The following is a 16,415-nucleotide window of genomic DNA, read 5'->3' on the forward strand; positions in this document are numbered from 1 at the left end:
GTTAAGTCTTATGACTTTTGCCTTTCTGAAGGAAAAAAAAATGAACAGAGCACTGAGAAATCATACATCGGTACCTCGGGTCAGGCTGTAGTAGATGTTGAGCTGGATCCGGATCGGAGTCAGGTATGAACCTTGTGTGAAAAGCAGCCCCTCCGACACCCCTAACATGTTCTTCTTTCTGTTAGAATCGATTTAAAACGTCACACAGATGGTATCATGACTGGAGAGATGCTTTCACTGACGGGGGTCTTCCCCTGTTACAGTCCAGTTCATTTCTGTAGATACAGCAGATGTGATTTCAAGTTTCTGTCGTGATGACAAATGAGCTTTCAGCAGCCTCTGGCAGGCAGCAGATATAATGCATGAAGCTGGAGCACACCATGAAAGGAATCTCAGGTCTGCTGGCACCTTAAAGGGACTCCTCAAACCAACAAAGGCTTTTCAACGACTTAAACGTAAAAAAAAAAAAAATATATATATATATATATATATATATATATATATATATATATATATATATATGACTTTAAACACAGTAATAAAACCTTCAAGGAACATTTTAAAAATGATTACGGCCTCTTCGATTTCTTCTTTTCAGATGAGACAGATGGCGTAGCACACTGCTTCTGCATGATGGAAACAAACACTACACTTTGCAGATACTCTGTTTATACCTGCATTTCTGTTGAGTGTGTTTAAAGGAAAAACCAACAGGCTGTTAACTGGTCCTGTATGACACACAGAAGCCCAGCACTCTTAAAAATCCACTGAAAACATGAACAGGTGCAGTGCCTTTAAAATCACCCACCCATTGAGCTTTGGACATGTTATTGCTTATAATATCATATTTATGCATTTAAAAAATAGGCTCATTGATTGAAAAAGTGCATTTCTGCTCATGGATTTCAAAGTAATTGTTGATGCTTCCTGGTGGGTGTCATTTTAAGCTGAACAGTTTTTTATGATCTATGTTTGGGGCAGTACGGTGGTTTAGTGGTTAGCACTGTTGCCTCACAGCGACAATGTCATGGGATCAATTCCCACCTGTGGCCTTTCTGTGTGGAGTTTGCATGTTCTCCACGTGTCTGCGTGGGTTCCCTTCTGGTGCTCCGGCTTCCTCCCACATCCAAAGACATGCAGGTTAGGTTGATTGGAAAGTTTAAATTGTCCGTAGGTTGCGTGCGGTGTGTGAATGTGTTTGACAGACTGCCATCCTGTCCAGGTGTAACCCCCCCGCGACCTGATCTTGGCTAAGCGGTTGAAGATATGTGCATGTGTGATTTGTGTTTGTATTTATAATGATATTTTCATGACGCTTTAATCCTCTTTGTTTGGATACTGTTGTATTGTTTCAGTGACTGTGTTACAGATATACTAACGGCATCTAATACACCCAACACATTAAAATGATTAAAACAAATCTACATTCTCTAAAGTACACAAATAATGAACGGAATAAGTAATTATTAATTTAGTGACTTGTAAATATTTCTCTGTGTCCAATGTGTCTAAAGCTAACTTGCTGTAAAAGTGGTGTAGTTGTGTTAAAGACAGTGAATACTAATGCTCCCATTATATTTAGCTTTTTAAATTTTTGACTACTTAGCTCCACCTCACGCTGTCCTCTGACTATTCTATGAACTTTCACTCAAAAATGACCAAATATTGGACATTTCCCTGAACAAGTTGAATTTTTTATGATGGTTACAGGAAAATGTGTAGAATCACAGACTAAAAGTCCCCCAAAATCCCCCATGTGGCTTTTTCAAAATCCAAGATGGGTTCCAAATGGCTGGCATGTCAGTTTTCCCCCCACCCCCACTCCACCCTTTCTGAAAAGGTCAGAACCCTGATTGTTTAAATACATGTTTTAGGGAATGAGAAACTCTTTACCATGATTATCTTGAGGTTTTAGATGTGATATCAACATCAAGCTGAAGAGTGAGAGAAAGTATGGGAAGTGCATCATTTATCGATGGCCATGTTTCAGATCTAAACAAGCAAGTTTTATGTTTTTAAAAAGTGACAACACCAATTCAAATATGAGCATCATCTAATAAGTTTTTGACATTACCAGAACAACACCCCCCCCCCATTTCTACATGTAATGAAGAGTCATGTCTGGAAGGGCATCCGTTGTAAAACGTGTCAAATCAACATGGGGATCCACCTAGGATTTCCTGTGGTGACCCCCAAATGGAGAGAAAAAAAAAAAAAAAAAATCAAGGGAGCAGCCGAAAGGATTTAAGAAAATCTCCAGGTAATGACAGCGTAAATCAGGTCTCTCACCTTTCCAGAAGCTCTAGATAAATAATGTTAAAGAATTCCTCATGCCTTTGTACCTACATTTAGACAAACTAAGTTTTTAACCTTTCCAGAAGCAATTATGTTAAAAAAAAATTGGGAATTTTTTTTTCAGTGAAATCAAAGCCATTTTGGGCACCATACTGGATTTCAAGGGTTTTTAATATGCGATTTTACATTTTTCTGGACCTACCCTAAAAATTTCACCTTGTTATGCAAATTAAAAAAAAAAAAAAAAAAAAAAAAAAAAAAGGGGGTAAAACTCTTGGATATCTGCACGCCCTTCTTCTCCTGCTGCCTGGTAACTCCTCAGCACCCCTGTCCTGGTACATGAGTATTTGCAGACATATTTTCCAGCATTTTTGCTTCTGTACACCACTACAATAAAATTGAATGGGGGGGGAAGCAGCATTGTGACTTGCTTGTTGCCATGTAGGAGTTTAAAAAAAAACATTGCATTAACCATTTAGGAATTGCAGCTATTTTTTGTTTTATTCACAGTCCCTCTATTTTCAGAGGCATGAAGTAAGTGGACAAACTAAATGTGAGTGCTACTAATATATCACTTTTACAGCCTTTTTTCTTGAGACCTGTCAGGGGATCTGTACAGTACGTGAACATCTTCGAGTCAGCACATACGTCTGAGAGCTCATTTACATCAATCATGAAAAAACACAAACACTATGGTACTGTGTGGTTAGAGGAATCACTTTAGATTTTACTTTACAGAATGCTGACAAGCAGTGATCGCTCACTTTGACCCCTAAAAGTTTCTCCATAAACACACGCACTGGTGTGTATTTGTTGCACTTTCAAGATCCCAGAAGACGATCCAAATCTCGCCTCGGCTGCAGAATTCTTTCAGCGCTGCACAAGAATGAGGGAAGGTGGGGGAGAGAAACTGTTTAAGCCACCGCCACCCCCCTGCTGCCTGTCGCTGGCTATTTCTGAGACTCTCCTGTGAAACTCTTCTGACGTTAAACACCTGTTAACTTTTATGTCTTATGAGAGGAGTGGCTGAAAGGGAGAGCATTATATTCCGTGCCAGTCGGCTGGGCCAAATCCCCAGTAGAGGAAAGACCGCTCCCAGCGCAGAGAGGCAGCGGCAGCGAATGAGCCCCCTTATCCCAGCGACCCGCATGGATCCCCTCTGCTCAAAACCAACAGGCCCTCGATTCCAACTGACAGCTGTGTGAAACTACCATCTTTCCACAGCTCTCTGCAGGATAAAGTGCACGGCTCTGCCACCAGCAGACCTGCTTAAGAGGAAAAGTAGGGAAACGTGAGCTTTTGATTGAACTCTGATGAACATTATGTTGCTGGTATCTCGTTTCACAATCATACATTTTAGCTCCAGCGTTTTCCCATTTAAGCGCTGAGGTCGGTGTGAGTGAGTCTGCTCATAAGCGGTCAGTAACACCAGGTTGTCAGTGGAAGATTATTTAATTCACAGGAGTGTAAAATCGGACAATAAATGTCAAATAATGCCCCCCACCCCACCCTTTTGCCAGTGGTTATATTTCATCCACCAAGACTAAAACTACAGTGTGCAGCATTTCAGAGTTTTAATAATCAGAAATAGCTGCAACAATGAATTGATGTATTTTGAGCTAGGAACGATCCCTTCATTTGCACTTTGTTTAATTTGATCTGAATATTGTTTTATTGTTGTGTCTGTTTTGTCCAGACTTAGTAATTTTTTTCCGCTTAAAGTACCATGAAATAAAATAATAATAAAGTCAAATATGAGCATTTCAGGCCTACGTTATTTCTAAACAATGGAGTTCTTACATGCACAGTCATACAAGTGTGATTTTAAGGATGTTTTAAAGTCCAACTCCATTTAACTTTGACATATCCTAATTAGTTCATTTATTAATTCATTGAAGAAGGTGGGTAGGTGGGTGGGGGAGCTCCATTAACTGCCTAAGTACCAGTGGGGGCGCCATTTCTCCAAAGTAGAAATAACAGTGAAATCAATATAAAGTATGAAAAAAAATGTAAACAATAATAAAAAACTGACCCTTGATCTGGATCTGCCTGATTTGATCCAGCCCAGCGCTGTAGCCAGTGGACCCAAAATTCCTCCGGTGGTTTGTATTTGCTGATAAAACCTGTAACAAAACTAATATAATTTGTTTTGGGTTGGGGGGGGGGGGGGGGGGGGTGCTATGGCAATAGCCTTTTTGCCATATTTCCAACTGTGAACAAGCTGCCAAAATCTTGACTCGTAAATGAGAACTTTGTTCTGCGGGAAAACACATTACCAGGTAGATTTAACGGACCTAAAAGTGAGCTGGTAATTGTGCAATAATTTTATTAATACAGCAGATCTGACTGAAAGTCTCATATTGCTTAAATATATAAAATTCCTGCTGCGCTGACCACAAGTTAATTGAGCAGCTAAACAATCTTTCATTTCTAAAAACGGTCTAAAGCCCCTCTACCTGTGGCTCACATAGTGACTCGCTTGGCAAAATTCAGAAATTATTTTGGACTACAATATAAACGGCCGTAATAAAACTGCTAAAATGATGGTTCAATTCCCCGTAGTGCCAGGAGACTGAAAGGAGTCCTGTTTGTCTGCCAGCCCCAGTGGCAGAATGAAACCTGATCCAAGCCTTTAAATGACACGTGTTTTGCTAATTTTCAAGGTTTTGGATTCCAGCACCAGGAAATACCTGAGAGGAATTTCTTTAAGGAATCAGATTTAAGCAATCTGCAAGTACATTTGGAAAAAATTCTAAGCAGCCTCTCTGAGACAACTCTAGCTTTCCAAAACCTGTTTGGATCCTGTAGGTGCAGGTGCAGTGATTAAGGCTGCCTAACGTCTTAATGATGGAGGAATATTTCATTCTTAGTTTGTCAGTTTTATCCTCCATTAGCAAGCAGGAATGCTGCCTCCTCCTCTTTGCCGCGAGGTGATTGGTCCATCTCTTTGGCTATTTACACACTATAGACAGCACATCCATTTAGAGCAGAAAACATCTGTGGTGTAACACGGATAAATTAATAATAAAAATCTGTATATTCTGTTTGCACAATCTGATCGCTTCATACAGAAAAATTTCAACTGATTCTAGGAAAAAAAAATAAATCCAGCATAAAGTATGTTCTGATGAAAAATATTTATGTGGTGGGTTTAAGCCTTTTGCCAATTTGAGAGCAGCCTTAAAAAAAAAAAACCAAGAGCAATCAAGGATTTCTGATGTCCACCAATCCAGATCACCTCCAAAAATTAATAGGGTTTTCCATGCCCCAATATCTATCTGTAGTGCAAATTTGGTGAAAATCTATTAAGTAGCTTTAACGTAATCCTTCAAAGATTAAAGTGAAACTTGATCCAGAGTCGTGATCACCTCCAAAATTAAATGGAGTCTTTCATGGCCTAATATGTATCCGTTAAAAATTTTGTCAAAATCCGTGAAGTAGTTTTGACATAATCCTTCAAAGCGTATATGAAGTGAAATCTTGATCCAGAAACCAGATCACCCCCAAAATGTAATGGGGTCTTTAATGGCCTAATATGTATCTGTGTTGGAAATTTTGTCAAAATCCGTGCAGTAGTTTTGACGTAATCCTGCTAAACAGACAGATAAACGCAGGTCATTTTATTATGTCCTTGGCGGATGTAATAATTCTGAACTAAAATAATACACGATTTTACAGCATTTTCAATTGTGTCCGGTGCCAACTAACATACATATATATATTACACATACACACGGAAAAAACACAACATTAGACCTTACAGAATTATGAAACAAATACCTTTATGCTGACAAGATGTTATGAAGGAAATATTCTGGGTCAAACACATTTAAACTGATATATATACACTGTTGGTGTTGATTTCTAATAACAACTACAGATGTTACTCAAACAGCACTTTGGAACAAGTTTTGTCAAAAATATCACCAGAACGACAATTCACAAAAATGGATTCGGTTTATGTGCCGTCATGGTTTTTTTTGAACCAATAATACTGCTGCTGCGTTTCATTCCAAAGATCCAAACTAACAACAATAAAAATAATAACCTTCTAATGTGCTTGTGAGTACAGAGTAGAAAAACAAAACTTAAAAAAAAAAAAAAAAAAAAAAAAAAAAAAAAAAAAAAGCAAAATCTGCCAGTTACATTCACAGAATGAATATTGCATAATACACCACAGTGACAGCCAGAAGCCTCACCAAGAGTTCTGTGTACAAACTTTTTAAAGACTGAGTCGCAGCAGATGGTGAGACTCAATCTGGTCTCTGACTCTCGGCTAATTTCACTTTATCTCAAAGCGCGACTCGGCCGCACATCGGGCCTTTGAGAACTCACGCCGCCTGATCCAAACCATATGGGTGTAGATCCTCGGGTTTAAATGCAGCCGTGAGAAGAGAGGGCGTAATACTCTGTGGCATTTTTAGTATTGCTATTAAGCCCGGGTAGTTGTGTGCATGATCTCAGTGAGGGCGCTGTCTGACAGAAAACAAAACTGTGGGGTGCTCTAACACAAATAAAAATTGCTGCTCAGGGCAAATCGGTGGAGTGCTGTCAAAGATTTTAGCGTTTAGCTCTTTTGGAAGGGGGCTCCTCTGGTTTCTGTCCTCCCCGTGTTCGGACTGCAGGGGGGCTGGCTTCCCGCTTACGGCCCCTCGTCCCACTGCAGGAGGGAAACAAGGAGAGTGTGTCAGGCCATCTGTCCGAGTTTCATATTTAGGCGCTGTTTAAAAAAAAAGTTTTTGCTCATTCAAAAAAATAAAAAAATGTGAAGTGAAAAGTGTCAGAACACACACTCTGCATAACATGTAGCATGTTTTAATTAAACATACATTTTAAAGCCAAGCCACTACTGTGCTAATACAGTGAAGTGATACATACCGTACATGGAATCATGCATATATTTCAGAACCCATTCTTTTGCCCCTCCATTGACCCACTAGCTTATTTTCCTGTTTTTAATCAGGTAAATATCAATTAGCCATACTTTTGTCATAAGGATATTTTACATTAGTTTCTCTTTTTTACTGCAATATTGTTTCTTTTCAATTGTAACAATATGTGAACAAGTGTTAAACAACAGGGATTATGTGCAAGTTATTATAAATTAAATAAAACCTAAGTTAAAAAAGATAAAATCAGTTTCAAAAACTGCTTGAAAAAAAAAAGAACAAAATGTACAAATATAAAAAATATAATGCAATGCTAAAATACCCTCGACCATATGACCACTGTATGAATGATTCTGTAGGCAATTTTTCTTTTGTTATTGTCATACATACATATATATATATATATGTGTGTGTGTGTGTGTGTATTACTTTTATTTTTTAATTTATCTGTTGTCTATGGACTGTTGGTGTTTTTACATGTACATGCCTGAAACAAACATTCAACATTCATTGTGTTCTTTATAATTTGCCGTTGCTTAATTATTAAGATCCTATTGTCTTATGTACAATTTGTACATGTTCAATAACAATGCAGAATCTCTCTCTATGTTAAAATAGGTCTGTTATCAAGTTACAAAAACAGCATTTTCAGTTTTAGAAGTGTTTATTTCTTGCAATACCCAATGGCCATATTTGATGGCCTCTGATAACTACAAAAACAAAGCTAGGAACCGTTTTCAAGGTGATAAAATAATTTTATCACAATAAATATTAATTAATTCTACCAAATTATGGAATATCTCAGTTAAACTAGAACTTGTGCAGCCCAGTTTTACTTGTTAGTTTAGAATTTTTGTCAAAATCTAACAATTCATGAATTACTTCAGATCTTTTGAGAGAAAAAGAGATCAAATCACATCAGAAGGTTTTAGACGTGTTTGTGTGGGTTGTCATATAATTACAGTCAAATCTCTTTGGCCAAGTGAGATTATTTTTTCCCCTGATTTTTTATTTTTATTCAGAGTGGACCTTGGTGAAATGTTCTCTTTCATAGAGCAGCAGGCTGTGAAAGTGGCTGCGAAGCCTCGTTTGGTCAGATTCCCCTTCAAGCTGTGGAGACAGACTCACCGTGTGCCAGCTGCGGTCTCCTCTTTGCCGTTCTGTCGACTTGCCCGGGTGGATGGTTTACTTGGCTTGTTTCTAGGAGAGAGAGAAAAACAAACATTCAACAACTGCTGTTGCTTTAGTGTTAAATCTCCCGCTTTTTAAATTAACAGGATATGACAGCGACGGTGCCTTCCTGGTGCTTCGGAGCAAAAACTTTCAGAGACTCGTTCATTACCTCAGCTTTCAGCAGATACACTTTAAAAATATTTTGCTCCTCTCCTCGGGTGTCTGCAGAACACTGTATGTTATGTGTTCATATTTTACAACTTAGCTCCTTTTTTATGTTTTTATTGCAGCCTTCTGCTGTAACTGCAGTGGTGACATTTCTGTCAGTATTGGTGATCATTTGTGTCTACAAACTGTAAAAGTACCTCTCAGCCTCCAGACGAGACGCTGAGCGTGTTGTAGCTCTGCTCGCAGTTTCCTCCTCATCACCATCCTCTTCCTCATCTTTCTGCTGGCCGTCTTTCTCTTCACTCATTTTGTCCTTTTTATCTGTGGGTCAAATGTTAACAGTTCACAGGCAGGACAAATGCCAATAACACTTATTCTATTTAAATAACTGCATTATATTAAAGTTGGCAAGTACAATGTTTCCTGTTGTGAACAACTGAAAACAAAATAATTTGACATGTAATTGAAATTGCAAAGAGACATACTCTGCTGTGTTGTATACTGTAGGTTCCCCTATAGAATTACACTGGTCAAGATGACTTTACTTGCATGGAGTTTTTCAACAGATTTTGGGTAATTTGGGGCGCTGAATATGAATCTGGTGTTAACTTTCTGCCAGTCACATGACATTTTTGAGATATGAAAACATTACTTGTATCAAGCATTGAAGCCAAACCTGCAGTCTTGCACACCTCTTCGGCACCATAAACGAGATTACGGCTCTTTGTTCACATTTCGCAAACCTGGGTTTAAAAACTATGCTTTTCAAGCTGCTTTTGTGCACGATTAGTGACGTCAAACTCGTGAGTGAATGAGCAACTTTTGCATAATCCATCAATACGAAGCACACAAATTGCAAAAAAAAAAAAAAGTGATGTGACACAGAAATCAGAAATCGGATTCAGCACCCCAAAATTATCCTAAATCAGTTCTCAAAGTCCATGCAAGAAATTTGTATTTTTTTGACTAGTGTTATCAAAGCTTCCTTATTTTTAAAATGAGGAGGTTTCTAACAACATTTGAATTAAAGTTGTTTGTTTTTACCCATTTCCTCTGTTGCTGCCACTTTTGGGGGCCTTCCCCTCCGGGCAGGTTTCTTTGGTGTTAGTTCATCTTCTTGCTCCTCAACAGTCTGACAAAATAGGAAGGGTGGAAGAAAACAAAAAGTTTAAGACAAACAGAAAAGATTCACTTTCTCAGGAAGACAACATACAGCACCTGTCACAAGTTTGGTAATGTCCTTCAAAACATTTTAAAAGTCGAGGAGGAAAGTCAGAAAAAATGTCAAAGTGATGGATGCACAATGTTTACAGACTTTATCTTTACTTATCAGCTATAATGTGTTTTATTGCCAATGTACATCATCTAGTTTCTTCTCACTGCAGCTCTCCTCTCTGACCTCCTCTGGGCTCTGAAGCTGATCTCTGTCCTCTTTCGCTTCCTTTTCAGCCAAGGTTTCCTGCAAAATAATGTCATTTGGAAACTTGAGACAAGTAGCACTTTTATAAAGAAACAAAAAACAAAACAGATGCAGAAATAAATTAAATCCACAAATACAACAAATCTCACTTCCACAGATTCCTCTGTGTCCTCTGACTGCTTCTTCTTCACTGAGGCTTCGACTGGAGTGGAAATACAAACAAAAAATATGCCATCATAAAAGGATGATAAATTTGTCACATCACCCCTTTCACGAAGAACCCAGAAACTCCCGCAGGGCAGCTCCACTCATCATGAGTCATCCGCTGCCTCTTTCTGTTTTTCAGGATGACGGCTAAACGCTCCAGTTCCGACACAGTCAGACTCGACGTCAGAGATAACGATAACTTACATGTGTCAGCGACATCTTTAGATTCGGGGCTCCCTGCGACCTCACTGTCCTCTGAGAGGACAGACTGCAAACGGCTCTGATGTCCTCCACCACCTTTTTCCTTTTCACTTTTCTATGGATTGGAAACAGTGTAATATATTTTTCATATATTCATCCAGTCATTCCACATGTATTAATTTTTTTCATTTTGTTTACATTACACTTATTTTGTTCATTTCCCTCATTTGTCCTTTTTTGGATTTTTGGTGTAACTGGACACAGAAGACTGGTTTTCCTGACCAAGGCCGTGTAATTCGAGGTCTGTAAATCACTAGCAGTCACCAGTTATATTTGCTTTGTCTAATATCCTGACTGAGTTGTGAAACTCAAGGTCTGTCAAATACAAACTCTGCCTGGTTATATTTGTCCATACACGGTCTTCCTCTTGGGGCATATAAAAGGGAATGTCTCCAACTGGGGTTTTTTATTTTTATTCTAATACATACCTCTTCCTTCTCTGTCATTTCCATTTTTTCAGTGCTCTCCCCACATTTCTTGTCACTGCTATCCCAATTACCTGAGATAAAAAAAAAAAATTCAAAACTCTCTCGGTCGACACAAGAAAACTGGATTCTTTTAGAATTTATTAAAAATATTCCAATATACCACAAAAAACAGGCTTCTTTAGTTTAGTCTGTAAAAGCATTACAGTGAGTAAAATAACACAATCAAGCCTCATGATTTTTACAACTCATCCACGATATAAATAAGAGTATGTAAGTAACATTACTCAATCGTAACTCGTACACGGGCAGTCAGACATCTATAAATCTGTAAATCAAAAAAACCCAAACATCTTTGTTGTTTTAGGTTGCTGCATATATTGAGCAAACTAATCTCAAAATCCTAATTTACCTTTGGATCTAAAATCGGTATGAAGGTTCATTCATTTTGGCATTATTTGCCATATGAACGCTGTGTGAATGTGTCGTTAAAAAGGCCAGTTATTTTAAACCTGAGTCCTCTGTAGCTCCTGTTTTTGACGGCCTTCCTCTCCGAGCAGGTCTCTTTGGAGCCAGTTCTGAATCATCCTTGTGTTGCTCCTCCACAGGTAGCTTGAAGACAAAACAATGCAAATTTAAACTCAGAAATTGTCCATGCTGTGAGTCACAATAAACAGTGGAAATGGGAATTGATAACATAGAACAGAAGAAAAAAAAACAGACAAGTTTAAACTTTGGCATATTATTTAAACATAAAGTAGATACAGCTTATCAAAGTGGTGGATGCGCAATAATTTTATATCTATACAGCAATGCCAGATGCTGTTTACAGTGTGCTACTATGTAACAGCTTCTTCTTATTTGAATTTGGAACAACTTTTTCCTCTGTGCTGACTGCTGCAAACTTAATGTCTACAACAATCCTACAATAACTTCACAGGGATTTGGGGTTAAAAATAAATAAGAATGCATATTGTCCTGCAAATATGCGCCATTTTCACCTCATCCTGAGCCAACACACAACTCATGTTCTCACAGAAATGGTTTAAATATTTTTTTTTTAATTACTGTCAACGTACATCTAGTTTCTTCTCACTGCAGCTCTCCTCTTTGACCTCCTCTTGACTTTGATGCTGACCTCCGTCCTCCTCCGCCTCCTCTTCAGCAGTGATTTCCTGCAAAATAACATCATTTGGAAAAAACAATGAGCCACACAGGTTGCACTTGTATAAAGATAACTGATTTTTTAATGGTGGAACCAAATAGACCCCAACAAAACAACAAACAGAGATGCAGAAATGATTTCAATACACACAAACAACAAATCTCACTTCTGCAGATTCCTCGGCATCCTCTGACCGCTTCCTCTTCAATGAGACTTTGACTGGAACGGAAGTATGAACAAAACATATGAGAATAAACAAAAATTTGTCACATTATCCATATGGGTACACTTGTTCTTTGAGTGACAGATAAATGCGCCTCACGCAGTCAGACTCTACGTCAGCGATAACGTTAACTCACGTGTGTCAGTGCCGTCTTTAGAATCTGAGCTCCCTGCAACTTCACTGTCCTCTGAAAGGACAGACTGCAGACTCCTCTGACATCCTCCGCCACCTTTTTCCTTCGCTGCACTTTCCTCTTTGCTTCTCTGCTTATTAGAAAGACATCATGGATAATAAAACACAGTGAAATGTAGTTGATGCTTAAAGTGTCCACTTTAAACATTTACTCTTTAGAAATGTTTCACCCATTAATTGTAGTGAATAAAGTTTAATTGTCAACATCTAAGTAATAATGGCACACAGAGAAAAGTAGTGTGAAGTACTTAACATGTATGTGTATGGCACACTTTGCCTTTTTATATCTGTATATACACATACCTCTTCTTTTTCCACAGTTTCCCCAAAAGAGGATTTTTCAATGATCTTTTCACCTTTATTCTCATTTTCATCCTGATTATCTGAGATGAAAACAAATTCAAAATTGTTTTAGTGGACAGTTCCATAGAATAAAACTGGATTCTTTCAGAATGTATGTATCAAAAAACCAAACTGATTATTGTTTTAACTGCAGCTTCTCTTGGTATTTTTTTTTTTTTACAATTGAAATCATAAAAATGATTTTCTTTGCTACAAATGTGTTCCACAATGTTTAAATAAAGGATTCACAATAACATCACCAATATGAGCAATATTTGCCTTTTATGAACCCATCTAGCATTTTATCCACATGGGCTAAAACACAGCAACAAGACGTCATGACAGTAAGAAACCATTTCCCGTAACACAACATACTGTATGCTACTGTTAGCATAACAAAGCTGAAGACATGCAGTAAGTCTTCAGTCATTAATTAAAAGGGCAAATAAATCAACAAATAAAGTAAAAATACAACAAAACAACAAAGAGAACGAAGGACACAACTATTAAACATCTCATCAGAAATGTCCGGATAAAATCTACTGGACAGGTGAGACAACACTCACATGATGAGCAACAACATATCTGGGTGATTCTTTAACTACGGGCACTATTGGCCTTGTAAATGTAATTTCCACCACACCATTGCCTTACAATATAAAGCGCCTTAGGGCAACTGTTTGTTGTGATTTGGTGCTCTATACATGTGCTCTGATGTCACTGTTTATCTCCATAGAAACTACCAAAACAATCATACAAACTGTTTAAAGGGACATTACATGTTGTGGTGGAAATTACGGCAATAGTGTGGGACAACTACAATTTGTTTAAAAAAATCACAACAGTTGTATGACATTGAATACCGAAATTATGTTTTGATTATTTTACTGATATTTTATTCAGAGATATTTTAAAACATTAGAAAAAATGTTTCTTTACCATTCATTTTTATCATTGAAGATCAAAAGTCTGGGTGTGGGACAAGCACAAAACGGCAATATTTGCATATAATGATGCTGAAAAAAGGTGAAAAAGTCATCATAGACTACTAGAACAAATTTCTTAACACACTTTCATTGTAAAGATAACTATAAAAGTGTGAAATTTCCCCTTTTTTCTGTTTTTCATACAATATGATCAAAGGACATAATAAGTGCCCGTAGTCTAAGAATCACCCATCTGTGATCTCACCAAGTACCAATGTAATCTCAGAACTCCTCATTTAACTTTGAATCACAAATCAGCACAAAACTTCATTCATTTTGGCACTAATTCCCATGTGGATTTTATGTGAAGGTATGAGTGAACCTTTTTACAAAGTTTTGGCAGTTTGTTACCTGAATCATCTGTGGCAGCTTTTTTTGATGGCCTTCCCCTCCGAGCAGCTCTCCTTGGAGCCGGCTGTGGGTCATCTTGTTGTTGCTCCTCCAGAGACTGCTAAATAAAGAAATAAGTATCTGTTTGTCAAAACCTATTTTATTCAGAAATGATCAATTTTGTGAGGCACAATAAACAGACAAAATAAGATGAGAAATGCTGATAAAATAAGTGCAAAATAAAGCACATTATATATATGTGAAAAGATCAACTTTGGCATGTTAATTATTTGTACAATTAACAGTATATATCTAACAAATGCAGAATATGATTTTGCTTAATTTCTGGTCAACATACATCATTTTGCTTGTTCTCACTGCAGCTTTCCTCTTTCACCTCCTCTTGACTCTGAAGCTGATCTCGGTCCTCCCTCACCTCCTCTTCAGCAGAGGTTTCCTGCAGAATAACATCATTTGGAAAAATAATTGTACTTGGATAAAGGCAATTGGATTTTTAATAGTAGAACCAAATAGACTCAAACAAAGCAACAAACAAACTGAGATTCAGAAATGATTTTAATCCACAAAGACAAGAAATCTCACTTCTGCAGATTCCTCGACATCCTCAGACCTCTTCCTCTTCAATGAGGTTTTGACTGGAAAGGAAATATAATTAGAACATATGATCATAAAGGATGATAAATTTTGTCACGTTGCCCATTTCATGAGCTGCAGATATGAAGAGGTGACACTGTAAAATTGTTCCTTGAGTGACATTATAAACGCTTTGATTCTGCCACAGTCAGACTTTACGTCAGCGATAACATTGACTCACGTGTGTCAGTGACGTCTTTAGATTCGGAGCTCCCTGCGACTTCGCTGTCCTCTGAAAGGACAGACTGCAGACTGTTCTGATGTCCTCCACCTCCTTTTCCCTCCACTTCAATTTCCTCTTCACGTCTCTGTTCATTGGAAAAACATGAATAATAAAACGCACAGTGTGAAATGTATTTGATGATTAAAATATGCACTTAAAATGTTCAGTTCATTAATTAGACTGAGCAAAGTTCAATACGCAACATCTAATAATGAAACGTACAAAAGTAGGGTGAAGTAAATAACATGAATGTGTATCATACACTTTTTTTTTGTTTAAACATACCTCTTCTTTCACCGCAGTTTCCCCTAATGAGGATTTCTCAGTGCTCTTTTCACCTTTATTCTCATTTTTATCCTTATTATCTGAGAGTAAAACAAAATGCAAATTGTTTTAGTGGACAGTTCAATGCAATAAAACCAAATGGATAATTGTTTCAGGTTATTGCACGTGTTGAAAGATGTGGTTCTTTTCAGTTTTTTTTTTTTTTTTTACTATTTAAAACATAATAAAGATTTCCTTTTTTCATTACTATAAGTGCATTCCTTATTATTCAAATAAAAGATTCACAATCACATATCACCAATCGTCACCTTTTCTGGAACCAATTTAGGATTTTATCCACATGAGCTTAATCAGCAACAACACGCCATGACACAGTGAGAAACTCTGTTTCCCAGGATACTGTTTGCGGGTCAAATGGCACTATGACACTACATATGCTACACACTGCTCAGCGTGCCGCGCTCGCTGGAGCAACAGCATACAGAATGTGTCTCTTCCCAGATAGATCTGTTTCAGTGCAGCTTCTTGTTCTGACTTAAACATGAAGTTAACACCCAAGTCTTTCATTGCCAACTGTAAATGGTAATCAAAACATTCCAATCGCATCAAACTCCAACGTGTCAGTGTGTACAATATGCTTGAGTGATAACAGGTGAAGTTGCTCATAAATTTTAAGTTTCTTAAATATTTATTACAGCCACTCTTAAAACTTCAGTTATATTTATAATTTTATTACTGGTAAATTTTAGATCATATTTCATTCCTACTGACCGCCAGAGGACGGTGCTTAGCACCTGGATAACTACATGTGCGCAAGCACAGAGAGGTCAAGAATATATACCAACAAAGTCACGCCATTGGATGTGACCTGGGTGACATCACTGGTTGTCTTTATATGCCAGATGTACCCAGCGCTCGCTTCTTTTCTACATTCTCACATTCTGAAGAGTTTGAGAACGCATTCATCTATGATTGCCACTCTCGTTGTAGCCTCACAAATCACTTTCGGTTGGAGCTACGTGCACTGCACACGTCCTCCAGAGCACAGTTGAAGGCACTACCTGCTAAGCCTTTAGCAGTGTTGTTTCGACGAAGCCTGGCTACTTGTTTAGTTGTGCCGCTAACCCTGTTAACTACGTGGTAGTGTGTGTATCAAAACCAGTATAGTGTACTATTT

The 16,415-nt window shown here is 37.8% G+C and overlaps 1 protein-coding gene across 1 annotated transcript in view; it reads right to left on the minus strand.

Moving 5' to 3' along the window:
* Positions 1–6,440: 6,440 nt before the first annotated feature.
* Positions 6,441–16,415, minus strand: part of bod1l1 (biorientation of chromosomes in cell division 1-like 1) — a 32,357-nt gene continuing 22,382 nt past the window's right edge. The window contains exons 21-38 of the mRNA XM_034181968.1: positions 15,239–15,318; positions 14,912–15,038; positions 14,680–14,738; positions 14,435–14,533; positions 14,098–14,197; positions 12,722–12,801; positions 12,363–12,492; positions 12,170–12,222; positions 11,918–12,013; positions 11,351–11,450; positions 10,842–10,912; positions 10,358–10,468; positions 10,095–10,160; positions 9,886–9,984; positions 9,570–9,657; positions 8,723–8,846; positions 8,313–8,384; positions 6,441–6,955 (exon numbers count right to left, since the gene is read on the minus strand). Coding sequence (XP_034037859.1) covers positions 6,856–6,955; positions 8,313–8,384; positions 8,723–8,846; positions 9,570–9,657; positions 9,886–9,984; positions 10,095–10,160; positions 10,358–10,468; positions 10,842–10,912; positions 11,351–11,450; positions 11,918–12,013; positions 12,170–12,222; positions 12,363–12,492; positions 12,722–12,801; positions 14,098–14,197; positions 14,435–14,533; positions 14,680–14,738; positions 14,912–15,038; positions 15,239–15,318 — 1,655 coding nt within the window. The 3' untranslated portion in view covers positions 6,441–6,855. The remainder of the gene's footprint in view (positions 6,956–8,312; positions 8,385–8,722; positions 8,847–9,569; positions 9,658–9,885; positions 9,985–10,094; positions 10,161–10,357; positions 10,469–10,841; positions 10,913–11,350; positions 11,451–11,917; positions 12,014–12,169; positions 12,223–12,362; positions 12,493–12,721; positions 12,802–14,097; positions 14,198–14,434; positions 14,534–14,679; positions 14,739–14,911; positions 15,039–15,238; positions 15,319–16,415) is intronic.

Source organism: Thalassophryne amazonica, chromosome 11 (genome assembly GCF_902500255.1).
Source record: "Thalassophryne amazonica chromosome 11, fThaAma1.1, whole genome shotgun sequence".
Taxonomy (NCBI): Eukaryota; Metazoa; Chordata; class Actinopteri; order Batrachoidiformes; family Batrachoididae; genus Thalassophryne; species Thalassophryne amazonica.